Here is a 26,822-nt window from a genome sequence, read left to right on the forward strand (position 1 = left end):
CTCTGTAATGTTGTTACTATAAAGTCTCTGTAATGTTGTTACTATAAAGGCTCTGTAATGTTGTTACTATAAAGTCTCTGTAATGTTGTTACTATAAAGGCTCTGTAATAATGTTACTATAAAGTCTCTGTAATGTTGAGACTATAAAGTCTCTGTAATGTTGAGACTATAAAGTCTCTGTAATGTTGTTACTATAAAGGGCTCTGTAATAATGTTACTATACAGTCTCTGTAAAGTTGTTACTATAAAGGGCTCTGTAATAATGTTACTATAAAGTCTCTGTAATAATGTTACTATAAAGGCTCTGTGATGTTGTTACTATAAAGGCTCTGTAATGTTGTTACTATAAAGTCTCTGTAATGTTGGACTTTGTAATAATGTTACTATAAAGGCTCTGTAATAATGTTACTATAAAGGCTCTGTAATGTTGTTACTATAAAGGCTCTGTAATGTTGAGACTATAAAGGACTCTGTAATAATGTTACTATAAAGTCTCTGTAATGTTGGACTTTGTAATAATGTTACTATAAAGGCTCTGTAATGTTGGACTTTGTAATAATGTTACTATAAAGGCTCTGTAATGTTGTTACTATAAAGGGCTCTGTAATGTTGTTAATATAAAGGCTCTGTAATAATGTTACTATAAAGGCTCTGTAATGTTGTTACTATAAAGGCTCTGTAATGTTGTTACTATAAAGGACTCTGTAATAATGTTACTATAAAGTCTCTGTAATGTTGGACTTTGTAATAATGTTACTATAAAGGCTCTGTAATAATGTTACTATAAAGGCTCTGTGGTGCTCCTATATTATAAAGGCTGACGCATAGAGACACTGCAACCTTGGGATGTCTCTCTCTCTCTATGCAGTAAACCTATACACTACAGGTAGATCCTGCAGTCACATTACAGCTTACAGCTTTGTTCAAACACACACGTGCACAAGAACTCACGCATAAACAAACGCACACACCACAATACTAACGTATGGTATGAATGTGGCTGTAATTTCCCTGGTAATAGCCATGTCCATGTTTACGTAAGCTGATGTGAGCTTGGGCAGGGGGATAAATATGAAAAATGCTTTGGGCCAAGCTAAGGAAACAGATTCACAGATTTTATCACACTCTCACTGAACCTGTCTCCCCTGATTTACTAACACTCAATCTGCCCTACAGGTTTTTGTTCTCTGTATTGTTAGTAATGATAGACCAACCTATCTAATCCTTTGTACGATTAATGGATCCAGTTCCCTAGGGGTAGGAGCAAGGAGTTCAAGTGGCATTGGTCAGAAAAGCTTCTCGAATCACTGCTCTGTAATCAGTCAGTTCTCTCCACTAGAGAATTAATCGGCTGACCCTACGACTGTTCCATAGACCCACAGGCATCATCAGGATGGGACATAGTGTTCAGGTAGAAATACCTAGTATAGAACACACATGATCATTCTCTGTCATGTAAAATTAATTGTAGCAGTTCTACCGAATACATCTCTGTCTACATCATTGATCCACAAAAGGCCGCTCCATAGGCCAACATTTACCTCATATACTATCCACTGCCTATTATAAACCCGCTATGATTTACATCCCGCTTTACATCCGCACTGTACCCACGCTGGGTGTGGCCACTGCCCGGATACATCATGACGTTACGTGCGCGGATGCAGTGTGCTCTCTCCCCTCTCATTGCATAAACAAAGACAACGATGTGTAGGTGACATGTTATCACAAAAACCCAGTTGACAACAAAAATACAACGTCTCTTAGAATACCTTAACCGTTATTGTACCCCGCAATGCCACGTTGTACGTTGTTAGTAAACAAAGATGCTTCGTTAGGAAGTATAAAAACGCTTACTCACGCACAATCAGGATTCAAGAAATCCAGTCGATTATAGCCGATTTCCCCTCGTATATCAAGATCAACCGGGTGGGGAACTATTGTAGTAAATGTGGAATGTGGGATTTTATTATATGTGCTGCAAGGGCACGCGGTACGGTGTGGAGAAGAAGCGTAAAACGGCAACGTCAAACACTGGAACTTTTCCTACCGGAAAAACGGCCGTTATGTCAGTTGATCAAGATGATGGGATATGTCTGTCGAGTCAAGGTCATCTCAGATTTACTCGTTTCTTCTATTTCCGTTCGTTTTCCTATGCCAATAGCCATCTCTCTCTATCTCTCTTTCTCTCTCTCTTTCTCTCCGTCCAGCTCTTACCGAAAAACACCGACCGCACTGTACCGACTGTGACGTCACGAACGTCCACAGCTGCTGCAGGGTGATAAATGTATATTAAAGCCTATGGTTTAAATAAGCAGAAATACTACCACCTTGTTATCAAATTAGTACTACCACTATGAACAAAAATCGTATACATGGTTATGGATGGATACAATTTAAAAAACGAGGCTAACTTTGGCTTTTGAAAAGAAAAGAAAATGGTATCATAAAATGAGCTTGGATGTTTAATATGAGCTCGAAATAGCCCATTTTGAAATAGCCCACATTCTGTTTGCAATGAGTGAATGTTGAGGGAAAATAGACAAATGCCTAAATGATTGTAGATAGCCCAAGCATGCTTCATGAAAATCTAAGTCCTCATTTTGGCAATATCCTATGTCCTATGCCACAGTCACAAATAGGCCGAACTGATGTTCAACCCACTGACGTGCCCACTGGTACACTCTTCTAACTGACTGAGCTGTGTTTGTGTGTTTTATTTCATGTAACCAATGTATTTTAATAGGTAAATTGACTGAAAACGTATTCTCATTTAAAGCAACGAACTGGGGGATAGTTACAAGGGAGAGGAATGAGCCATTTGGAAACTGGGGATGATTAGGTGGCCATGATGGTATTAGTGCCAGTTTAGGAATTTAGCCAGGACACCAGGGTTAACACCCCTACTCTTACAATAAGTGCCATGGGATCTTTAGTGAACACAGAGAGCCAGGACACTCATTTAACATCCCATCTGAAAGACAGCACCTTACACAGGGCAATGTCCCAATCACTGCCCTGGGGTATAAAAAAAAATAGAGCAGATGAAAGAGTGCCTCCTACAAGCCCTCCAACACCACTTCCAGCAGCATCTGGTCTCCCAGGACCAACCCTGCTTAGCTTCAGAGGAAAGCCAGCAGTGGGATGTAGGGTGGTATGCTGCTGCTGCTGCTGCTGCTGCTGCTGTTGGTCCGTGTGAGTGTGTGTGTGCGTTCGTGTGTGTGTGTTTGATGAACTGTGAGTTGGGGACACAGAGGCCCCATTGTCTCTAGGGAAAAATTAACAGCTATTGGCTGAGTTTCAATCCAGAACGTTGATCCCTCCCCTCTGCCCTCATTTCCTGTCCTTCACAACAGCTGAGATAACAATGTGTCCCAATAGTCGGAAGTGGTTTCCTTTCCCCATCTCTCCTTCATCTGAACTAAATTTAACATCTTATCTGGAGAATGGTACACTTTGGAGGGCAGTGTCCCCGTCACTGTTCAGGGGCCTTGGAGTCTCCACTTTCAGCAGGACCTGGTCTCCCAGTCTTATCCAAGGATTGACTAGGACCACTCTGCTTAGCTTCATAGGCATCCCTGCATACATAGTAGTATTCATGGCTACTATGTTGATGACTCTATCTTGACCTCTGATTGGCTAGGTGGTTTCCACCATATTGTTAGAATCCATTTCGTTTTGGGATTGTTTTGGGTCTTGGCTTATGTGTGGTTTTTTGGACTACATCAAGGATCAAGTCCCCGTCTTAAGAGAAAGGAGGATCCTACAGTACCACCTGTGAACACAGAGCGTCAGTATAGCGCCACTGTCGAGGCTTTCACAGAGGAGAGGTTTTCCTGAATGTGACACCAACGTCCATCATGAGTGCAGTGTGCGGACTTTGGCAACAGAGTGAAAGGCCCGATAGTTCTAATGTAAAGTAGCCTAAACAAAGAAGCTAATAATAACAGCGATTCAGCACAACTGAAGCGGAAAGAGGCAGAATCAGAATTACGATGTTCACCACTAAATGTAGCACCACCAAACAATGGACGGTCACAGGTGCAGCATCTAGGGCTGCGTTTAGACAGGCAACCCAATTCTTATCTTTATGTCACTAATTTATATTTTGACCAATTACATAAGATATTTTCACATCTGATCTTTTTCAAGCTGATCTGATCGTTCAAAAGACCAAATAGTTAAAAAAAATATCAGGATTGGGCTGCCTGTCTAAACGCAGCCTATTAGGCCTAGGCCTATACTCTCGATTGTTAGCATATTTATTTCCTAACAAATAGTAAATTAAGTGAAATTAAAGAAGACAGACTAGACTACATCCAAACACAAACAAACCACTCGGATGATGATAAATAAATCATGCTCCAGCGGTCATTGTTCAGAGACTACCTATCTATAAAGTGCGCGTTCATGTCTCTCCGCGCTCTGCTATTGTTCCGCTCGCGCGTTTCCCTTGGTTCAACAGTTTTGTAGCAACAACACCAACCCCAACCCCCACCTCTACAAAAACACGGTGTTTATAACATCCACCCTCGGGGACGCGCACTGGACACTGGCTTTCACTGATGCATATTATTTTGTTGGACAATGTTCTGCGTAATTTGTGCGTTTGGTAGACTGTTTGTCTGATTTCCAGTTGACTTGTGATTTGAGGTGTATGTCAATACAGAAGATTGTTGTGCGGTTCTGGGTTTCGGAAGGGCTTGTTCAGAGGGACTCTGCCCGAAGCGCGATTCTGACGATTTATTTTATTGACGATTTTCTGAGAGAAGGCTTTGATTGTAATATACAACTGTGCACACTTGGACGTGAGAAACTATAATGTATAGTTGTCTACCACATGCATTGTAAGGGAAGGGAAGATAGTCTACTGCAACTGATTTTCGACAGAGGAGGAGGAGGTGGGGTGGATTGTTAGATAAGAGGGACTTTGTAAGGGGCTCAGCCAGGACATGTGAGAAGAACAAAACTATGCCCCTCACTGACGGACGAGAGCGGACAACGGACACACGCACCTGTCTGTCCACTGTCACACCGTGGCATATGGTGGTGTGTTTTTGTCTGGTTTTCTCTCTAGGAGACATAAGATTTACAGCCTTTTGATGGCTTTAGTGATTCGGTTTATTTTTGTCCAACCTATAGCCTAGGATACAATAGGAGATAATTGGACCCAAATATATTCCATTTTAAATTTGTATCTATTCAGATCACCTTAGTCTCAGATAAAAAATCTATTTTGCAAACGAGACTTGGTCGAATAGCAGCAATAGGCCTAATGTCTCATTGAGATTTAAATAATCCCTTCTTCAAAGGAGCATTGAATTGATTGAAAATGAATTTCGATCAGATTCTAACAGCTGTAGGAGGGTTTGGAAAGTACCAGAAGATTTTGTATGTGTGGATCTGTCTGCCTCAGATACTACTGGGTTTTCATATGATGGTCAGCATCTTTACCGGGGCTACACCAGGACATCGCTGCCGGGACAGCCCGAGCTCAGGCCCCGGTAATAACGTTCATAATGGTAGCCTGGCATTGACTTCAGCCGTTACTGCAAAGCTGAACCTCAGCATCCCGGTGGATCCACAGGCGGACGACTCCTGCGTCCTCGTGGACATTCTAACAGAGAACGGGACTGCGCGCGCGCCTTGCGAGCACGGATGGGTGTACAGCCAGGAGATTTATCAAAGCACTACCATCACTGAGGTAAATAATGCCTTTCCCTTATATTGTGTTCAGATTAATGGGGTTAATAGGAAAATGTTAGTTTCATCTGTTCACTTCCCTACTACAGTGCCATGGTCAACAGGGTACCATGGATGGAGACTAGGTGGAACCTCAGCTGTGCTAGGGGAAGATGTTATGAACAGTTCTCTCATCAGACCTGTTGTTCCCTGTCTCACCACACTCACTCACACACTTTCTCTCTCTCCTACAGTGGGACTTGGTGTGTGACAAGGCATGGCTCAACAGTCTGGGGTCTTCTGTCTACATGTTGGGTCTGCTGGTGGGAGCAGTCATCTTTGGAGCTATGGCAGACAGGTACATAACATAACCCTTGGCCCCTAACCTCTGACCCTCTCTACATGTTGCGTTTGCTGGAGGAAACTGTCGTCTTTGAAGCTATGACAGACAGGTATAGATGTAGCTTCTTAATTTGAGACAGTTTACTACAAGCAGGGGGAAAAAATCCTATAGCAACAGGAATTTGAATTATTATGTGGATTATCAAAGCACTACCATCACTGAGGTAAATAATGCTTTTCCCTTTTTGTATGGGTTGATACATTTTTTGTGGAAAATACAAACGTTAGAATCATTTTTAAACATCAAATGCACTACAAGTCTTTCTTCATTGCAGGAATGTTCTCTGGCAACAGGGTGATCAGATTAAGATCCTACATCTGTAGAATCTTCAATAAACCTTGACCCCTACCACCAGACCCTAAACTAGCCATACTCCCAGAACGGGGTCAAAAGGACCACAGGTCCTGACTTAAAGGAACTAAGTCGGACTTTCAATTTAATGCTGTTATGAGTTGTAATAGTAAAATGCACAAGGTGCAAATTCAAAATTTGGTAATGTATGGGCAGTTTTCCTCTTGTTATGTCATTCACTAACAGACCTTAGAGAGAGATATTTATAACCTGTCAGGAATTTACAGTTTATTAAGTACCAGCCCATGTTAGCTAGGTAGGATGTTAGCTAGGTAGGATGTTAGCTAGGTAGGATGTTAGCTAGGTAGGATGTTAGCTAGGTAGGTAAATCAGGCTAACTAAGCAGCTATCTAAATCTTGTAGTTACCATGGCCAGATGATTTGCCCATGGGGGCCTCTATGCCCCATGGCAAAATGTGTATAATTGCAGGAACTTATCTTTAAAACTGCAAAATGTTCTCTCAACCAAAAAGAGGGGTGTGAACAGTTTGGGGTCGCATGGGTCGGGGTTTGTTACTACGCCGATAAATTACAATATTCATCCGGACCATAGCCACCTAGGAAATTTCAGTAGCTCTGACCCCTACCTAAAACCTAACCCATGGTCAACAGGTACAATACTGAATTTATAACTTCAATGTCATACATTTTGAAAAATACTCACAGTCTCCCTCCCTTCCCTCTCTCCCTCTCTGTCCCCCTCTCTCTCTCTCTCTCTCTGTAGGATTGGTAGGAGGAATGCCCTGCTCCTCTCCCTAGCACTACAGACAGTGTTTGGAGTGGCTGGGGCTTTCGCTCCAAACTTCCCTGTGTATGTCCTGCTGCGATTTATTCTGGGGACTACTATCTCTGGAGTCATCATCAACGCCTTTGTACTGGGTACACACACGTATACCCCCCAAAATGTTAACTGTAATCTATATGACTGCTATTTACACAGGACTGTAATTTACATGAGACCATTCTGCCAAACATTCAATCCATTATTAGAATTTAAACAGTACCACAATGACATCACCTATATTCCTTCTTTCCAACCCCAGAACACACATTATTCCTAACCCCTGACCCCTAGCTCTATTCTCAGAAACCTAAACCCCTTAGTTCCACACCACCCGATCCACTCAAACCTTAATCTCCCCTTCCCCTTAACCTAACCCTTATTATACCTCTCCTTCCTTTCTCCTCTGCTTTCCTTCCACCCTCTTCTCCCCCTCTCCTTCCATCCCTCATTCTCTCCACAGGTACAGAGTGGACGTGTGCCCAGCGTCGTATGTTAGCTGGTGTCTTCACTGACTACTTCTTTGGCCTGGGCTACATGCTAATAGCTGGACTAGCCTACCTCATACGAGACTGGAGAAAACTACAGCTGGCTATATCTGTTCCTGGCTTTCTCTTCATCTTCTATATATGGTGAGGACACACACACACACACTAATGCTTGGCCGGTTGCTCTTCACTATTCATGTCTCTTTCTCTCTCCCAGAAGAAAAAAGTAATGTCCGCAACTCTGGTATTCTCCCATGGTGATTTAATCAGACGCACAATCAAGACGTTTCGTTCCGAGTTGGATCTTTGTCAGGTCATCATACACCACTGTGAAACACACCTACCTAAAAAACCTCTAGATGCATTAACATCTGGTCACTTGAATACATATAATACTTTAACCTCACAATAAATATTACACAGTAGACATGATGGAAAAACATAAATACAGTTTGTCTTGTATCCATGTAAATATACAGTGCCTTCAAAAAGTATTCAGACCCCTTGACTTTTCCAGATTTTGTTACTTTACAGTCTTGTTCTAAAATGGATTAAATAAAAAAAATCCTCAGCAATCGACACACAATACGCCATATTTGTCAAAGAAAAAACAGGTTTTTCGAAATAAAAACTTATTTATATATAACTTATTTACATAAGAATTCTGCACCTTTGCTATGAGACTCGAAATTGAGCTCAGCTGCATCCTGTTTCCATTGATCATCCTTGAGATGTTTCTACAACATGAATGGACCTGTTGTAAATTCCACCTGTTGTAAATTCAATTGATTGGACATGATTTGGAAAGGCACACACCTGTCTCTATAAGGTCCCGCAGTTTGACCATGCATGTCAGAGCAAAAACCAAGCCATGACATCAAAGGAATTGTCCGTAGAGCTCGGAGACAGGATTGTGTCGAGGCACAGATCTGGGGAAGGGTACCAAAACATTTCTGCAGCATTGAAGGTCCCCAAAGAACACAGTGGTCTCCATCATTCTTAAATGGAAGATTTTTGGAACCACCAAGACTCTTCCTAGAGCTGGCCGTCCAGCCAAACTGAGCAATCTGGGGAGAAGGGCCTTGGTCCGGGAGGTAACCAAGAACCTGATGGTCACTCTGACAGAGCTCTAGAGTTCCTCTTTGGAGATGGGAGAACCTTCCAGAAGGACAACCATCTTTGCAGCACTACATCAATCAAGCCTTTATGATAGAGTGGCCAGACGGAAGCCGCTCATCAGTAAAAGGCACGACACCCCTCTTGGAGTTTGCCAAAAGGCAACTAAAGATTCACAAACCATGAGAAACAAGATTCTCTGGTCTGATGAAACCAAGATTGAATTATTTGGCCTGAATGCCAAGCGTCATGGTGGAAACCTGGCATCATCCCTACAGCATTATGCCGTGGGGATGTTTTTCAGTGGCAGGGACTGGGAGACTAGTCTGGATCGAGGCAAAGATGAGCAGTGCAAAGAACAGAGAGACACTTGATGAAAACCTGCTCCAGAGCACTGGGAACCTCAGACATGGGCAAAGGTTCACCTTTCAATAGGACAACGACCCTAAGCACACAGCCAAGACAATGCAGGAGTGGCTTCGGGACAAGTCTCTGAATGTCCTTGAGTGACCCTGCCAGAACCCTTACTTGAACCCAATCGAACATCTCTGGAGAGACCTGAAAATAGCTGTGCAGCGATGCTCCCCATCTAATCTGACAGAGTTTGAGAGGATCTGCAGAGAAGAATGGGAGAAACTACCCAAATACAGGTGTACCAAGCTTGTAGCGTAATACCCAAGAAAACTCTGCTGTAATCGCTGCCAAAGGTGCTTCAACAAGGTACTTAGTAAAGGGTCTGAATAATTATATAAATGTGATATTTCTGTTTTTTTTTATAAAAACCGATTTTTGCTTTGTCATTATGGGGCATTGTGTGAAGATTGATGAGGGATTTGTTTTAAAAAAAAAACATTTTAAAATAAGGCTGGACAAAAAGGGTCTGAATAATTATATAAATGTGATATTTTTGTATACAATATGATATTATATACTCTCTCTCTACCCTCAGGGTGCTTCCTCAGTCAGCTAGGTGGTTGCTAGCCAATGACAGGAGAGAGGAGGCCATTGTTCTACTACGCAAAGCTGCTACAGTCAACGGACGTGTATTACCACCTACTATACAGGTACCACACAGACACATCTTATGTTTTTCACAGTGTTTGAGCATATTATTTTATGTGTGTGTATGTTTAGGTGGACTGGTGTGACATGGAAGGTAGAAGGAGCCACTCAGCTGCAGATCTTGTTAGAACACCCCAGATGAGGAAAAGAGCTCTTATCCTTTTCTATGTCTGGTAACTAAGAAGTGTGTGTGTGTGTGGACGTGTTTAACTATACATGTGGGGACCAGAAGTTCACACAAGAATAGTAAACAAACAAAAATTTGAAACTGGGGACATTTTGTTAGTCCCCAAAAGGTCAAATGCTATTTCTATGGGGTTTCTGGTTAAGGTTAGAATTAGTGTTAGGGTTATAATTAGGTTTAGGTTTAGGAGCTAGGGTTAGTTTTTCGGGTTACAGGCTGACTACACAGCTCGCGTCGCAAAATAAATTTAGAAATCTATATTATTCAATTATTGCACCCACACTGCTCGCATGTGCCAACGAGCATCTGCGTTGCAAGGGCTAAAATAGAAGTCAGTTCTATTTCTGACGCAGATCGAGCTGCAAGTCCTGCCTCTCCCATCTCCTCATTGGTTTATAGAAGCAGATACCCACGTGGGTGACTGAAAGACGAACAAGGTCGGTGGCGGTAATGCACCTAATTTATGAAAGTTGCCAATCGCAATATAAAGTCAAGAGAAGAAAAAGCCTAGAAGGAGGAGAGATGACTAGAAACAATTCGTTTGACCGTTTTATGTGTGGATTAATTGTCGGAGTAGAGGACCTTGTGCATTTCAGGTAAAATAACTCAATGTTTATATCCCAGGACAAATTAGCTAGCAACAGCAAGCTAGCTAAATAGGACAAATTAGTTAGCAAGTGCAAGCTAACTAGCTAAATTGCCATAAAGGTTTAATGCTTTTCGACCTGTCCCCAAATGAATGTAATTGGTTCAGAGTTTGTTTTTATATTTTAACCTGTGTTTGGTGTGGGGGGACAAAATACATTTATGCACGATGGCGCACGTGCGCAGCCAGTTTGGGTTACGTGTTAGGGTTTGAATAAGGGTATAGGTTAGGGTTAGGTTTATGGTTAGGGAAAATTGGATTTTGAATGGGACTGAATTGTGTGTCCCCAGGAGATTAGTAATACAAGACTGTGTGTATGTGTGTGTCTAACCCTGCTCTTTCTCTCTCTAGGTTTGTGAATGTATTGGTATATTATGGACTGTCTCTAGGTGTATCTAAACTGGGCTCAGACCTCTACCTGACCCAGTTCATCTTTGGATTGGTGGAGATCCCTGCCAGGTCATTGGTTCTCCTGTTCCTCCCTTGGAGCAGACGCCTATCCCAGAGTGTCTTTCTGGCCCTGGGGGGCGTGGCCTGTCTGCTCACTCTAACTGTACCTACAGGTGTGTGTGTGTGTGTGTGTGTGTGTGTGTGTGTGTGTGTGTGTGTGTGTGTGTGTGTGTGTCAGTGGAGACTCCTCATAGGAGGAAGGTTATCCTTTTTAGATAAAACTATACTAAATATAATCACATCACCAAATAATTGATTAAAACACACTATTTTGCAAATAAAGTCTACTGTAGCCTCAACAGCACTCTGTGGGGTAGCACCATGGTGTAGCCGGAGGACAGCTAGCTTCCATCCTCCTCTGAGTACAATGATTTCAATACAAAACGTAAGAGGCTCATGGTTCTCACCCCCTTCCTCCAACATATCATCCAATCAAAGGATCAGAGAATTAATCTAGTATTGAAAGCTTAAGCTACAGCTAGCTAGCACTGCAGTGCATAGAATGTGGTGAGTAGTTGACTCGAAGCGAGAGAAAGAAAATAGTTGAACATTTATTCCTAAATGAAGGAGAAGCAAGAGAAATAGAGAGATTATCATTTTTTTTCAGTTTCACTTATTTAGCTAGTAAATGCAGCGAGCTAGTTTAGCCTACCGAAACGCACTGCTCAAACAGAGGGATGCTATGTTAGCTAGCTGGCTATGACTATCCAACACAACTGAAACTCCTAAAGTCAAGGTAAGCTTTTGCTTTTACTAATTTATTGCCACTGGGGCCCGCTGGTGTAACTGCTTACTGGCTGTACACTGTAACGTTACTGCATGATTGTAGCAGATTTACTAATAGAACTATGACGTTACTTTAGCTAATAAGGTGACAACGATGTAGGCTGTGTGTAGCGGTTTGGCTTGGAAAGGTTTTTTCAGCTGATGTGTTGTGCATTTAAGTCCACAAGCGAAGGGAAGAGGTGAAAGGAGGAGAGTGCATAACCTAGATGCGAGAAGGAATACAACGTGGCTGATATGAAACTGTGAACTGTGTTTATTCGTGATCAGTGGTGTATTCATTCCATAGATTCTGTTGAAAAACATTTCTTAAACAGAAGCAAACTGAACAAAACGGAGATTAACATACCTGTAACATATTGGGTCCACAAAACAGCTGCTAGTCTGTCTACAAAACACCACGGCAGGCAGCCTAGCGGTTAGGAGCGTTGTGCTAAATGACAAAATCATGTAAGAAACATTCTCTCTCCATCCCTCTCTCTCTCTTAGACCATCCCAACCTGATAACAGGTCTAGCCATGGTAGGAAAGTTTGGTATCACTGCTTCCTTCGCCGTTATCTATGTTTATACTGCTGAGATCTTCCCAACTGTACTACGGTAAGAAGTGTGTGTGTGTGTGTGTGTGTGTGTGCACATTCATTTGTGTGATTGCTAACTTCTATTACCAGTGTGTGTGTGTCTACAGGCAGACAGGAATAGGTGTGTCCAGTATGTTTGCCCGTGTAGGGGGTGTGTTAGCCCCCCTTATCAACATGCTCCATACCAGAAGCCCCTCTCTACCCATGCTCATCTTTGGCTGCACCCCCCTGCTTGGCGCAGTTCTCGCCCTGGCACTGCCAGAGACTGCCAACAGACCACTACCGGATACCGTAGAAGACGCAGAGAACTGGGACACTAGGTATTATATCTACTGACAGACAGACACACAAACACACATCAGGGTTGGGGTCAATTCCATTTCAATTCCAGTCCATTCAGGAAGTACAATGAAATTTAAACTTTTCAATGAGGAAAATGTGGAATTGGAATTTGGTTAACATTCTGAATGAACTGGAATTGACCCCAACCCTGACACACACACACACGCGCACACACAATCAAGTCCACAAACTAACCCCTATTGCCAACCATAACCTGTGTTTCTTGACTGTTTTTGTTTAAAACGTTTTATGAGTTTGTTTTCTACTTCAGGTTTCCTCCAAAGAAGGGCCAAGGAGAGGACATTATCCAATCAGCAAGCAGCACAGAGGGGCAGGAACTACAGCGCCTAGCAACGGAGTCTTGACCACTTACACACATCCCAGCAATCCACACACAAACACACATACAGTTCAAGTCAGAGGTTTACATACACCTTAGCCAAATACATTTAAACTCAGTTTTTCACAATTCCTGACATTTAATCCTAGTAAATATTCCCTGTTTTAAGTCAGTTAGGATCACCACTATATTTTACGAATGTGAAATGTCAGAATAATAGTAGAGAGAATGATTTATTTCAGCTTTTATTTCTTTCATCACATTCTCAGTGGGTCAGAAGTTTGCATACACTCAATTAGTATTTGGTAGCATTGCCTTTAATTTGTTTAACTTGGGTCAAACGTTTTGGGTAGCCTTCCACAAGCTTCCCACAATAAGTTGGGTGAATTTTGGCCCATTCCTCCTGACAGAGCTGGTGTAACTGAGTCAGGTTTGTAGGCCTCCTTGTTCGCACACACTTTTTCAGTTCTGCCCACATATTTTCAATAGGATTGAGGTCAGGGCTTTGTGATGGCCACTCCAATACCTTGACTTTGTTGTTCTTAAGCCATTATTACACAACTTTGGAAGTATGCTTGGGGTCATTATCCATTTGGAAGACCCATTTGCGACCAAGCTTTACCTTCCTGACTGATGTCTTGAGATGTTGCTTCAATATATCCACATAATTTTCCTGCCTCTTGATGCCTTCTGTTTTGTGAAGTGCACCAGTCACTCCTGCAGCTAGCAACCCCACAACATGATGCTTCCACTCCCATGCTTCACGGTTGGGATGGTGTTCATCGGCTTGCAAGCCTCCCCCTTTGTCCTCCAAACATAACAATGGTCCTTATGGCCACCAGTTATTTTTGTTTCATCAGACCAGAGGACATTTCTCCAAAAAGTACAATCTTTGTTCCCATGTGCAGTTGCAAACCGTAGTCTGGCTTTTTTTATGGCGGTTTTGGAGCAGTGGCTTCTTCCTTGCTGAGCGGCCTTTCAGGTTTTGTCGATATAGGACTCGTTTTACTGTGGTTATAAATCATTTTCTACCTGTTTCTTCCAGCATCTTCACAAGGTCTTTTGCTGTTGTTCTGGGATTGATTTTCACTTTTCACACCAAAGTACATTCATGTCCTGGAGACAGAACCCGTCTCCTTCCTAAGCGGTATGACGGCTGAGTGGTCCCATGGTGTTTATACTTGCGTACTATTGTTTGTACAGATGAACGTGGTACCTTCAGGCATTTGGAATTTGCTCCCAAGGATGAATCAGACTTGTGGAGGTCTACAATTGTTTTTCTGAGGTCTTGACTGATATCTTTTGATTTTCCCATGATGTCAAGCAAAGAGGCACTGTGTTTGAAGGTAGGCCTTGAAATACATCCACAGGTACACCTCCAATTGACTCAAATGATGTCAATTAGCCTATCAGAAGTTTCTAAAGCCATGACATTTTCTGGAATTTTCCAAGCTGTTTAAAGGCACAGTCAACTTAGTGTATGTAAACTTCTGACCCACTGGAATTATGATACAGTGAATTGAAGTGAAGAGAAATAATCTGTCTGTAAACAATTGTTGGACAAATTACTTGTGTCATGCACAAAGTAGATCCTAACCGACTTGCCAAAACTATAGGTTGTTAACAAAAAATTTGTGAGTGTTTGAAAAACGAGTTTTAATGACTCCAACCTAAGTGTATGTAAACTTCCGAGGCAACCTCTCACTCGTTACAAGATTCAAAACCACATACCATACAGAAGGTCTGTATAGAAGCACTATGCCATGCAAGTAGCATGTGCGCACACACACACTCATATACACTTGCACACATACAATATGGGGGTCATTCATAATTCCTACAGTGAATGAGTCGCCCATGTTTTCCTAACCATAAAAAACAACTTTTTAGCGCTCTTCATTCAAACATGTAATATTGGTTTTGGTTTTCAGAAATTTGATAACATTACCGGGGTGGTAAAAACAAATGAATAACCCCAAAACACACAAACGTGCCAACAAGATTTTAGGTTGTTTGGTGAAACATGCTCATGTGATGAGTAACCTTGTCTGAGACCTGAAGATTTGCATCAACTCCCTGAGCAAATGCCTTTAGTTCAGTAGGCTATACTTTTTATTGCACACGGATGACCTGTCAACCTTCTAAAACATGTTTGAGAACCAATTAACTATTTTCATGGTACTGTACATCTGTCATTACATATCTAAATCGTATGTGGTATATCTATGCAATATGTCTACGCCGTTTTGTTACTTACTATCTTACTGCCTTATCTTTTCCAGATAACTATCACTCGAGAATGCTAGCTTGAGAGTACATCAGAATATTGCTCATAAATGTGAACACATGCACTAGCTTTTTACAATACCCTTTATGTAGCGCTTATAGTCTATTATGCAGGTATAATTCAGAGGTTTGCAAGCATTTTGGTTGATCATGTGTTGAAAGTAGTACATTAACTGCTACAGCTCTTTTTGGCTGATGTGTATTTTGTTCTGAGGGCATCATTGACAATTGGCAAAGGTTAGATTTGATCCATAGCTATAGACACTACATCACCAAGAGTATGTGGACACCTGCTTGTTGAACATACATTCCAAAATCATGGGCATTAATATAGAGTTGGTCCCCCCATTTGCTGCTATAACAGCCTCCACTCTTCTGGGAAGGCTTTCTAACAGCTGTTGGAACATTGCTGCAGGAATTTGCTTCCATTCAGCCACAAGAGCATTAATGAGGTACAGCAACGATTTTGGCGATTAGGCCTGGCTTGCAGTCGCCTTTCCAATTCATTCCAAAGGTGTTTAATAAGAGTTGAGGTCAGGGTTCTGTGCAGGCCAGTCAAGTTCTTCCGCATGGATCTCACTTTGTGCACAGGGGCATTGTCATGATGAAAACAGGAAAGGGCCTTCAAACTGTTGCCAAAAAGTTGGAAGCACAGAATCATCTAGAATGTCATTGTGTGCTGTAGCGTTAAGCTTCCCCGTTACTGGAACATCCAGAGGCATTTTGTAACACATTTTTGCAACCAAGGCCAAGATGTTTAAACATGCTATGACAGTGCCATTCTGTGAGCGTATGTCTACGGCTGAGCCGTTGCTGCTCCTAGGATGTTTCCACTTCCCAATAACAGCACTTACAGTTGACCAGGGCAGCTCTAGCATCACATCAATTTGACAAACTGACTTGTTGGAAAGGTGGCATCCTATGACAGTGCCATGTTGAAAGTCAGAGCTCTTCAGTGAGGCCATTCTGCTAATGTTTGTCTATGGAGATTGCATGGCTGTTTGCGCGATTTTAGACACCTGTTAGCAACAGGTATGGCTAAAATAGAAGAATCCACTAATTTGAAGGGGTGTCCACATACTTCGGTATATATAATGTACATGTGGTGCTACTGCTAGCAACAGCAAGGCATACATGTATTCATCATGTGTTTAGAACAACTGATTGTGTTGGGAAGAGTAAAGTCTTATTTGTCACATGAGTTAGCAAAACACTATTGAGTCAGCATGAACACAAAAAAAGAGCAGCAAGTACAAAAACATTCCACATTTATTGAGATGACTCCACGATTCCAGAGCACAAGTGTGCGTATAGCATGATTCAGTGTGTGCGCACGTTTGTGACAAAGTGTGTATATGAAAGGGAGCGAAAGGCACCGTGCGCCAACCAGCAATAAACATGTCTAAAAATCTTACTGCCTAAACGACATTACTTCATCCCATGCACCACACACACTTCTGATATTATTCCAATTTCAAATACCCCCTCCTATCATTTAAAAAGGAATGGTAACTCCTGTGCGTGCGTTTCATGTTTCTCCCTCGCTCTATGCCAGTGTAACATACGTAGCATCAGTTGTAACACCACAGTTGTTATCCTTCATAGACATCAGTATGTACCCATCGTTTCCCCAGTAGGTTGACCAGGAGTTCTTCACCAGCCAGTAAGGCTCCGCCCCCATGACACCATAACCCACTGCAAGCACCGCGTGGTCCAGGGAGTCAGTTGTGTTTCCTAGGCGTGAGGGAGAAGAAAGAGATTGCGTGAGTGATCGCGAGAGAATGAGAACAGCCCTGGGGAATACCTCAGACAGATTTGAAGAATAGCTGTGTATGTTTACCCTATAGCAGGCGTATTCAACTCTTACGCTACGAAGTCTGGAGCCTGCTGGTTCTGTTCTACCTCATAATTAATTGCACCCACATGATGTCCCATGTCTAAATCAGTCCCTGATTAGAGGGGAACAATGAAAAACCGCAGTGGAACTGGCTTCAAGGTCCAGAGTTGAGTTTGAGGGCACTATAGTATATAACTCACCACATTTGGGTTCATAGTAGACCCCGTGGCTGTAGAAGACAAAGGATCTATGTCCTGCGTCAATACTGACGGCCACTGGGCCGTGTTTAAACAACGCCACCTTCAGCGCCTCGGCATCACCTGACGTCACATTGGTGTAGCTCTGGACACGAGCTGTCAGCTGAGAAGTGTTGAGGTGGCACAGGCCATTCTGTTAGGAGAGAGTCATACACTAGGTTCAAGTACAGTATATTGTAAAGATTTACATGTCCTGTTTGTCAGAGTATATGAGTTTATAAACAAGTGTGTGTAAGACATGAAAAGCAGCCGGCAAAGCATAGAGCCCTGTGGATTACCTCTAGACAAGCTCTCTGTGTGTGTGTCTCACCATGCCCATGTAGGAACCATAGGTCTCCGTAGTGGCGATGCCTCCGTGTTTCATGATCCACTCATAGGCCCTCCACTCCTCTCCGCCATCACATCCGTTATTACCAAAGCCCCAGCTACAATCTACCAATATCTGCTGGGACAAGACCTGGAGGGACCCTGACTACAGGGAGAAAAGAGAAGAACTGACAATTATAACTAGGTGAGAAGCATTCTACTTCTCCGGGGCAATAAACCTGCTAACAGAAGGGGGGGGGGGGGGGGGGGAAGAGAGACAAATTACTGTTTTTTCACAGCAACTTCCACAGCTGCATCTGTGGGTTGCTAGGAGGTCAGATGGGAGGAATCTGATTGGCCCCCTGGGAAGTAGTATGTTTATGAACCTGCCAGTGCGGCAGGACACAGCACCTCCCGGTCACTTCCTACTGAGAGGACAAACTCATTTCCTTAGAGCTGGCAGAGGTACAAAGGAGGACCACTGACAAGACTAACAACCATCCCCTCAACTCTCCCAAATAAGTCCCAACTTCAGCTTAAATTGCCTCCTATGCAAGTTCAACAAACTCCTTGAACCACCACACGTGGCTCATTGAAAATCTCCTGAACTGCAATCAGGTACTACTGCTAATGAGTGCGTGTTGTTCAAGGGAATGGTGAATACTCAGCGCGACAGCCCATAAGAAACCTGTCTTGAACATTTCTAGAGTTGCTAGGCAACACCAGTGAGGAAGGAATGCCTGTGGATATGGATTATGGGGTGCAGGGAGACCAGAGATGGCGGTGATACATGCAAGTATACTACAGCTAGAGATCTTAAAACACCTCAACCACAATCAAATGCAAATACGTGAGAGGAAAGTGTTCACAAGCTACAGCTAATTGTGAACAACAAGTTGACATTTATTTTTCATCCATTTTACCATCTGAATAAAAGGACAATATTAATTATCTTCCTCCTTGGGGATGAGCTACAGCGCTGACTGTTGATATGGGTAGAAAATCCAATTAAATTTCCATCATTCATTAAGTTGGGTAAATTATAACCTTTCAGTGCAGCCTAAGACATTATTGAAAAAAACCTAACTTGCTTTACTTCACCTGTTCTGAAGATGGAGGGGTGTTAGAAAAACATGGTGTGGAACACAGATCAACTTGACCATATTACCAGACAGCAATATGGTCAAGTACAGCAAAGAAAGACCTAGCAAAGCTAGAGCTGGCTCAGAACAGAGCTGCATGCCTTACCCTTTACAGCACTAACATGCACGATAGTCTCTCCTGGTTGAGGTTGACGAGACATGAAATGCGCCGCTTCTAGTTATGAGTTATATTACTGTGATGAAAGTTCCAGATTGTCTGCACAAGCAAATAACATTCAGCTCAGACACCCATAACCAAAGTCCGAAAGACATTCACAGCAACGCACAGGATTCATAGCAAATTATTCAAGCAAACAGAAAAATTCCCTTTAAAAAACAGAGTCAACATTTCATGGTACAGAGTTTTCTAATTTACTGGAATTAAATTGGCCTGTGTGCATTTTACTTATCAAACAACTATCACAAGTGCACAGCATAACAGAGCCTAGTTGGAGTGAGATTTCTCCTGCAGCTTCTCTGCAGGAGTAAGACTTGTCCTTTTATGAGCCCATTCATTGCACAAGACTTTTAAAATGCAATAATGTGTTAAACAGTTATGGTGCATGATTATTTATTTATTTTATTTTAAAAACTATTTGTATCTCAACTGGTAATTGAAGCACATCTCCCAATCACCATCAAGTCAGGCAACTACTATCAGTGAGTCACCCACCACTTTACAGCGTGAGCTGGAGCTGCATTTTGAAAACATACTTAATTGTTTGACACCTGAATGTTCGTCTTACATTGCGTCAAAGTAGCCTATAGGCAAAATCTGACCATGGCAACATGGAGGCAATTATGTTATTTTTAAAAAGTTTGAGGAAGCTTACAATTTAGCCTACTATTCTGTGTGCCAGGTATGATTTTCATATGCGCATTTCTCATGGAACTTTCATTTCAATAATGTTTTTCATTTCTCAAAATCATTGTCACGTGCTTAATCATAAAATCTTAAGGCCAGGTACTTCTGTTTGCTCAAGCGCACGCTCCCTCAACATTATCAGGAGGGGAACAAGACAGTCTTTTTGTTTGAAGGGCTCAATGAAACAAATCTCTTACATGGTTATGAAAAACATAAACTTGTTTCTCAGTGTAGCAAGTTCTGAACTCTGCAAAGAACATTGTAAATTACTAATTAATCTAACCAAATGACAAGGATTAACAGTACATTTACTACTGGTGACAATCCCCATTACAAAAAAATAATTCTCAAAGGGCGAACAATGAGCAAGACTTGGCAGGATACAGCTGAGCCATTCTGGAGAGACTGGTCTATATCTACGCCACACATCCCTCCCCTCTTCACAACATTCTGGAGAGACTGGTCTATATCTACGCCACACATCCCTCCCCTCTTCACAACATTCTGGAGAGACTGGTCTATATCTACGCCACACATCCCTCCCCTCTTCACAACATTCTGGAGAGACTGGAGCCACACATCCCTCCCCTCTTCACAACATTCTGGAGAGACTGGTCTATATCTACGCCACACATCCCTCCCCTCTTCACAACATTCTGGAGAGACTGGTCTATATCTACGCCACACATCCCTCCCCTCTTCACAACATTCTGGAGAGACTGGTCTATATCTACGCCACACATCCCTCCCCTCTTCACAACATTCTGGAGAGACTGGTCTATATCTACGAGACACATCGCTCCCCTTCTTGTTACAACATTTAAAATTATACTCAAGACATTATCGTCACACATGAGATGTTTTTCACTGACACCCGCAACTCAACCAGCTTGGCCCATTGCCACGCGTGCTACCCAAATTGCGGACTTCCAATAGGCATAGGCCTACAAGCTTGTGATTTGAAACAATCCACAGCAATTTTCTTAAAGAATCTAATAATCCTTGATTCCTCTGATGCTAAGTTGTGCTTTCTGGTGAAGTATTTTATTGCTGTACAGATGGGAGTAATTATAGAATTTGGGCACATGCTTTTCCATTTAATTCCCTGTTGGACCCACCGCTATGACATTTCTCTCCTGGTTCTCATGTCAACTCTATTTCATTGTCCAGAAGCCAAAGGCAACATTCCTAGTCATATTAGCAACCCATCCTAGTTATTGCATCTTTAGATCCCCCTGCTATCACATGCCCTGTTCAGAATGGGGGTGTTCCAGGTGCCCTGTTCAGAATTGCATTTTGGCAAACATTTGAAAATGACGTTTTATTGGCTGCGTCATTAAATGAGTAGCATGTTCTGTTAAGATGCATTAACATGGTCCACCTTTTCCCAAACAGAAACCCTGGCGGACACTTTGTTGTATTTTACATTTATGTGACTGTTCGTCTATCAGTGTGTTTGTGGACCACAGTTAGAATAGTTGCTGCAAAAGCTAATGGGGATCCAAATAAACAGCTATAACACCACTCCAACTGAAGTCATTCTAAAAATCACTGTGAGATATTACTTTCAGGAAGAGAGCGCCCTCTACTGCTCCAGTGGTGGCAAAGCTCCAACATGAACCACAGATGGCCTGGTCCTTCACCGGAGTCACAGCACCTAGAAAATACACACAATGTTGTCACACACGCATGCACACGCACATGGAAGCTGGTGGGTGGAACTATAGGAGAACGGGCTGAGAAGTCTCTGGAACAGAATAAATGGAACGGTATCAAACAAAAATATGGAAACCACGTTTGACTCCATTCAGTTAATTCCAGAAATTACAATGAACTCGTCCTCCTATAGCTCCTTCCACCAGCCTTCTCTGCTCCACACACCATAGAGCCTCCAGTCCAGCTGATCAGGGACCTGTACTCCAGTGTATAGGTGCATGGGGAACGGCAAGCCGTTGTTGGGCCTCTTCCCTCTATTTCTGCCCCTCATCGCAGACATCTCCGACATGGTGAGGTCAGACAGAGAGTTGACCCCCAGGGAGAACGACAGGCCAGCACGGTTCATAGAGTGGACATACCTGGGAGAGGGAATGATGGAGGAAAGAGCGAGAGGGGAATAGAGGAAAACAGAATTTGTAACCAAATTATATTCACCTAAAACTTTCAATCATTCATTTGTTTCTCTTGCCCTCTCCCGGTTTCCTCAGCACCCTCACCGGAGGTTATGAACGAATGCGTGCTCTCTCTTCTCATGCTCTCTCTCGTCACCATAACGACGCCCAAACTGCTCCTTGAAGTGGCCGAACAACCGCTGGGCATGGCCTAACGAGGAAGTGTGAATCAGATCTTTCATCGGATTGGCCAGCAGGTGGTGCTCCACCCCCGGACCAGGAAATGAACCACAGCTCATCCCTGAAGAGAGAGATGTGACCGACAAGGACAAGAAAGTGATTAAGATTGTTTGTTAAATTGTCACATGGCTTGAGAGCTGTGTGTGCGCATGCGAACCATCAGGCAGGGCAAAGACTTTGGGGTCAAACTTTGAGCTGAACTCCTTGTAGTCGACCAGATATTTATCATAATGGGACCCCAGCAGGGTGTTGTAGCCCATCATCTCGTAGTATAGGGGCGTGGTCAGCTCAGCTCCTCCCATAACCCCTCCTTCAGGGCGTGTCACCCAGAGTGTGTAGGTATTCTTCTTGTGTCCGACTACTGTCACATTCTGCCAGACCTCACAGAGCACACCTCCATAGTACTCCATCCTGAGGAACTACACACAAAGACCACTTATTACAAATAACTTTTCAAAACTACCTGTATTAATTGAAAAACTCAACTACCACGTACACACCATGAACCCCTGGAGGTCAGGTAGGGATCCTTGAGGTGTGACTGGCTCTTCTTCTGTGCCATTGACCTGGAAACACTTCATAATGTTTAGCTCCACCTCTGTGGTCTCAGGAGTGATCTTATAGGATGATCCCCAAGGAAGCTCCATCCCCATCTGGTACGTCGACACCTGGCCTGCAGGTCACCATGACAATGTGACAGGTTAAAGGACATATTCATAGCCTGTTATACATTGAAAAGTATTAGTAAGTTCATAGTATGTGAGGATCTTAAAACATCTAAGGTTAAAATATGCATTCAGTATTAGTTGATAGAGATTGATAACATTCATATAATTGTGTTAAAGTTCAAATCTGTCAAAGGGTACGAATTGTGAGAGTAATGTGTAAACGTTATATTGATTACTTTATTTTGTGGTGCCTAAAAGTGAATCTGTGATCTACGAAATGCTTTTAATCTATGAGCCGGAGATCGATTGCTCTGGTCTCCACCCATATTCCTGGGGAAATTCGCTGTCTTTTTCTCATTGAACTAAATGTTGACTTGAGAATACAACACCGTATCACTCTCGTGATTATTTCTCCCCTGTTTTCAGGGGCGTAACAACACACAGAAAATAAGAACTGAAGTTGACTGCGTGTTAGTGCTGAACTAACGAAAGTCTGTACAACCTAGAATAGAGTTAGAGATCCCTGGTCTTAGTGGCCCTCTCATCTCCAGGATTTTATAGCGTGATTTAAAAGAAGCTGTAGTTCACTGCTTAGTTGACAAGTTTCACTGTCTAGAAGTGCTGAGGTTTCAGTCTACTGACCTTGACTCAGTAGAAAGGCCTCTGTTCCACACGTGATTCACTGAAGGGGCATCTCAAATGACATCCACTACAACCCTGCTGCCAACATGCACTACTTCTGATCAAAGCTGCAGCACAGGGGACTCCTCAAAAGGATGTCATTTCAGACCAAAAAAAAACCCCACAGGTCCTGTCCACCCAAGAACAACTTCTAAAAATCTGCTATGATTTTATTGACATAAGCAATATGGTGGATATTCCAGCTTGCCTGAGAGAACACGGAGCCGTATTGCTTGACTATTGTACAGCTAGTGTGCAAATAGTTACCGTGGTAATAGTCGATACGGCTGGTCCTCCCCTTCAGGTCGAACCAGGCCTCAAATGGTTCCTTTATCTCAGCATAGGGCAGGGAGATCACACCTGATACACAAATGAAATTAATAAACTAACTAACAGTAAGTCACTCTGGATAAGTATGTCTGTTAAATGATTAAAATGTAAATGGTGTAATCTTGTAGTTACTGACAAGTCATGCAAAAGTACAGGATACATATTATTACCATACATTAAGTGACCACTCCTCAGTTCAATAACAATAGGTCTCACTCACCTTTGACATGGTATGCCTTTCCAAAGTCTGGGACTGAAGGGAGAGCATTTCCCTCTGTGGCTGTGAAGAAAGAGAATGTCAATGCCAGAGGTGTATGAAGAGGTCATATTCCAGAGTCTACCCTTAACCCTTCTCATACTATTACTGCTAACATTACCCCTTCGCTGTGACCTAAGAGAAGAAAGTGGGTTACAGATGTGGAGTTTAGTCCTGCAACAAGCACACAAAGTAAACAACACATATGATAACAGTAGAGACCAGGCTTGTGACTGCCACGTGCCAAAGTCTCACGCTGGTGGTGTGGTTGGCTGGATGACCTTTGAGGACTTATCAGACTGGGCAGACAGACATGAGCTTTGCTTTTCTCACTCACTATTGTTGAAAAATAAGTGTTACCTACTCTAGTCAGAAGCAACGCGAGTCAACAGTCGATGCCCACAGAAGACACACACACTTTTATTTAACTAGGAAAGTCCGTTAATTAATTACAAATTCCTATTTACAATGACTGCCTACCCCGGCCAATGCAATGCGCCGCCCTATGCGACTCCCAATCACGGCCGGATGTGATAAAGCCTGGAATCGAAAAAGTGATTGTAGTGACGCCTCTTGCACCCAGATGCAGTGCCTTAGACCGCTGCGCCACTCGGGATACACGAATGCAGTTTAGAGATGGTGTTCATTTTATGCCAGTTTACAGTGACTCTAAAAAATAATACATGTTTATCACGATGTTGTACCTAAATCAGTTTGACATAGTAGACTACTTAGGCTAGCCGACTAAACTCCAGTCTGGGTTCATTCACCATGGATTAGAGTTTAGTCAGCTACAACAGAGCAGTATACCACCCGTGAATCAGAATCAACATTTGTTTACCAGTGCAACATGCAGGGTCTTGTCACAGAAGTTACTATAATTTGAACTCGTTCATTCCAAGATATTTGACTGAGAGTTTTAGCAGTGCGGTCAGGTCGCCCCGGTGTCACGAGATCTGTACAGGCGCGGCAACAGTTATGTTCCCAATTAGCATTTTATCCAAAACACAATTTAGTTCATACAATAACATTACAAATAATTGTAGAGTAGGCCTACATTTGGTTGAGTAAAGAGGACTCATCGAATACGCAAAACATAAACAAAACAATCAGAATCTATCATCTTTTAATGAACTGTTTTAACAAAAACATCGAGATCTTACCTACTACGCTCCACAATAGCACAGTTAGAATGTACCAATCCCTCATAGCTTCTTTTCGTAGGTTGTTCTGCGCGTATATGAGAGCAGTCAGAAAGACATAAACATATCGTATTGCGTTCTGCAACGACTTGAGTGATACAAAATATATTGAATTTAAGTCCATGCTGTTAATGATTGGCATCTATGTTGGCCAATCAGATGGAAGTCATGATAGAAGCCCTCCAATCACAGGACAGGGGTGGGTGATTTGGGCAAGTCATGTGATTTCGGTCATATGAGGATTTTTGGTATTTATTGTGCATTTCTACAGATATTTTGGCATTATTCGGCATCTTTAGAGTCTGTCAGAGAGAAAATGACATAATCATGTGCATTTACTGTCAGAGCTTTTATCGCATTTGATAACATTCCCCTGGTCTTCTATGGCTGTATTCCGCAGTGTGGCAGAAAGCCATTGCCTCATAAAACGACAAATACAATTGCGAACCTGCGACACTATGTAGATCCATGTTCTTACTGTCAGTGATTATATGTGATAAGGACACGATTTCAGAAATACATAACTAAAATTGTGCCTAATTGAGTCAGATAACAAATGAGTAGTGTACTCTGTCCGCGAGATTACAAAACTGTAGTTTAATCGAGGTATTGAAATTTAATTGATAAGTACAATAACATTATTACACAGAAACATTCATAAAGGTTGATTCGTACAGTAAATTTAACTTCACAACAGAGAACCAGAACTGCGTCATAATATATTAGTCAAATACCTGAGTTGGGCTTGAAGTCGTCTAAACGGTGGAGGTGTCAGAATACCCACAAAACCCAAACCGGGAATTGGTCTCAATCATATTTCCACCATTCATTTTTTCCATAGGGGATTTTAGAGACTTAAAATAAGGGCTGTGTTTCGTGTAGGCTTACCGTGGCGTGACGTTTTGATAACCATGTAAATCTCTCCTGGCCAAATTGACTTGTCAATATATTCCACTCAGATACGAAAATGCAGATTACAAATCCCTACAAGCTTCTGCATTTTATCCCTAGCTGACACCTTTGCTAACAGGTATTGTGCCATTAAAAACGTGCACAAAACAGTTCACAGAATATGTCAATTTAGTCATTACTATATTTAGCTAACATTAGATAGTTAATCCCTTAGATTCTTATCATTGCCTCGATTCGGCAGTCTCGTCCAGATCATCATGACATTTGTAGTTCTTTATGACACCCACATTAGCAACTAATTATCATTTCATTTTTGGGGGGTGTAAATTCAAGAAAATATATTGATAAAAGTCACCTTGTCCGAAAGAGATTTAGACGGTTATCAAAACATTACGCCAGGGTAGATCTACACGAAACACAGCCATTATTTTAAGTGTTTCTAAAATCCCCTATAGGAAAAATACATGGTGGAAAAACGATTGGAACCATTTCCTTGTTTGACAGCTAGGTTATCGCTATTATGAC

General features: G+C 42.3%; 2 protein-coding genes across 4 annotated transcripts; one reads left to right on the forward strand and one right to left on the reverse strand.

Moving 5' to 3' along the window:
- The first annotated feature begins 4,476 nt into the window (after positions 1-4,476).
- si:dkey-166k12.1 (solute carrier family 22 member 13) lies at positions 4,477-16,980 on the forward strand. Its single transcript, XM_029659195.2, has 10 exons — positions 4,477-5,704; positions 5,937-6,040; positions 7,161-7,315; positions 7,681-7,849; positions 9,771-9,885; positions 9,956-10,056; positions 11,065-11,276; positions 12,436-12,544; positions 12,633-12,845; positions 13,139-16,980. The coding sequence occupies exons 1-10, from the start codon at positions 5,333-5,335 to the stop codon at positions 13,230-13,232; spliced, it is 1,644 nt and encodes a 547-aa protein (XP_029515055.2). The 5' UTR covers positions 4,477-5,332; the 3' UTR covers positions 13,233-16,980.
- On the reverse strand, positions 16,745-26,771 carry LOC115128602 (digestive cysteine proteinase 1-like). Of its 3 annotated transcripts, none has more exons than XM_029658570.2 (11): positions 26,274-26,771; positions 24,148-24,207; positions 23,865-23,957; positions 22,749-22,921; positions 22,406-22,667; positions 22,114-22,309; positions 21,782-21,975; positions 21,466-21,557; positions 17,898-18,059; positions 17,531-17,720; positions 16,745-17,227 (listed from the first exon to the last, which is right to left on the reverse strand). In XM_029658570.2, exons 1-11 carry the CDS (start codon positions 26,296-26,298, stop codon positions 17,040-17,042), a joined length of 1,635 nt encoding a protein of 544 aa, XP_029514430.1. In that variant the 5' UTR covers positions 26,299-26,771; the 3' UTR covers positions 16,745-17,039. The 3 variants fall into 3 exon arrangements, with proteins under 3 accessions (XP_029514430.1, XP_029514431.1, XP_029514429.1); XM_029658571.1 differs by lacking the exon at positions 26,274-26,771 and adding an exon at positions 26,120-26,265; XM_029658569.2 differs by lacking the exon at positions 26,274-26,771 and adding an exon at positions 25,347-25,492.
- Positions 26,772-26,822: the final 51 nt, after the last annotated feature.

Source organism: Oncorhynchus nerka, linkage group LG4 (assembly GCF_034236695.1).
Source record: "Oncorhynchus nerka isolate Pitt River linkage group LG4, Oner_Uvic_2.0, whole genome shotgun sequence".
NCBI lineage: Eukaryota > Metazoa > Chordata > Actinopteri > Salmoniformes > Salmonidae > Oncorhynchus > Oncorhynchus nerka.

What these genes read in the sequence shown, in the direction of transcription:
- si:dkey-166k12.1 (XM_029659195.2), top strand. Translation starts at nt 5,333, where the DNA reads ATGAATTTCGATCAGATTCTAACAGCTGTAGGAGGGTTTGGAAAGTAC. An exon ending in AAAGCACTACCATCACTGAG is followed by an intron (nt 5,705 to 5,936) that starts GTAAATAATGCC and finishes TCTCTCCTACAG; the next exon opens with TGGGACTTGGTGTGTGACAA. An exon ending in CATCAACGCCTTTGTACTGG is followed by an intron (nt 7,316 to 7,680) that starts GTACACACACGT and finishes TTCTCTCCACAG; the next exon opens with GTACAGAGTGGACGTGTGCC.
- LOC115128602 (XM_029658569.2), bottom strand. Translation starts at nt 25,392, where the DNA reads ATGAGGGATTGGTACATTCTAACTGTGCTATTGTGGAGCGTAGTAG. An exon ending in CTGACCTCCAGGGGTTCATG is followed by an intron (nt 22,668 to 22,748) that starts GTGTGTACGTGG and finishes CTTTGTGTGTAG; the next exon opens with TTCCTCAGGATGGAGTACTA. An exon ending in GCTGGACTGGAGGCTCTATG is followed by an intron (nt 21,558 to 21,781) that starts GTGTGTGGAGCA and finishes TGTATTTTCTAG; the next exon opens with GTGCTGTGACTCCGGTGAAG.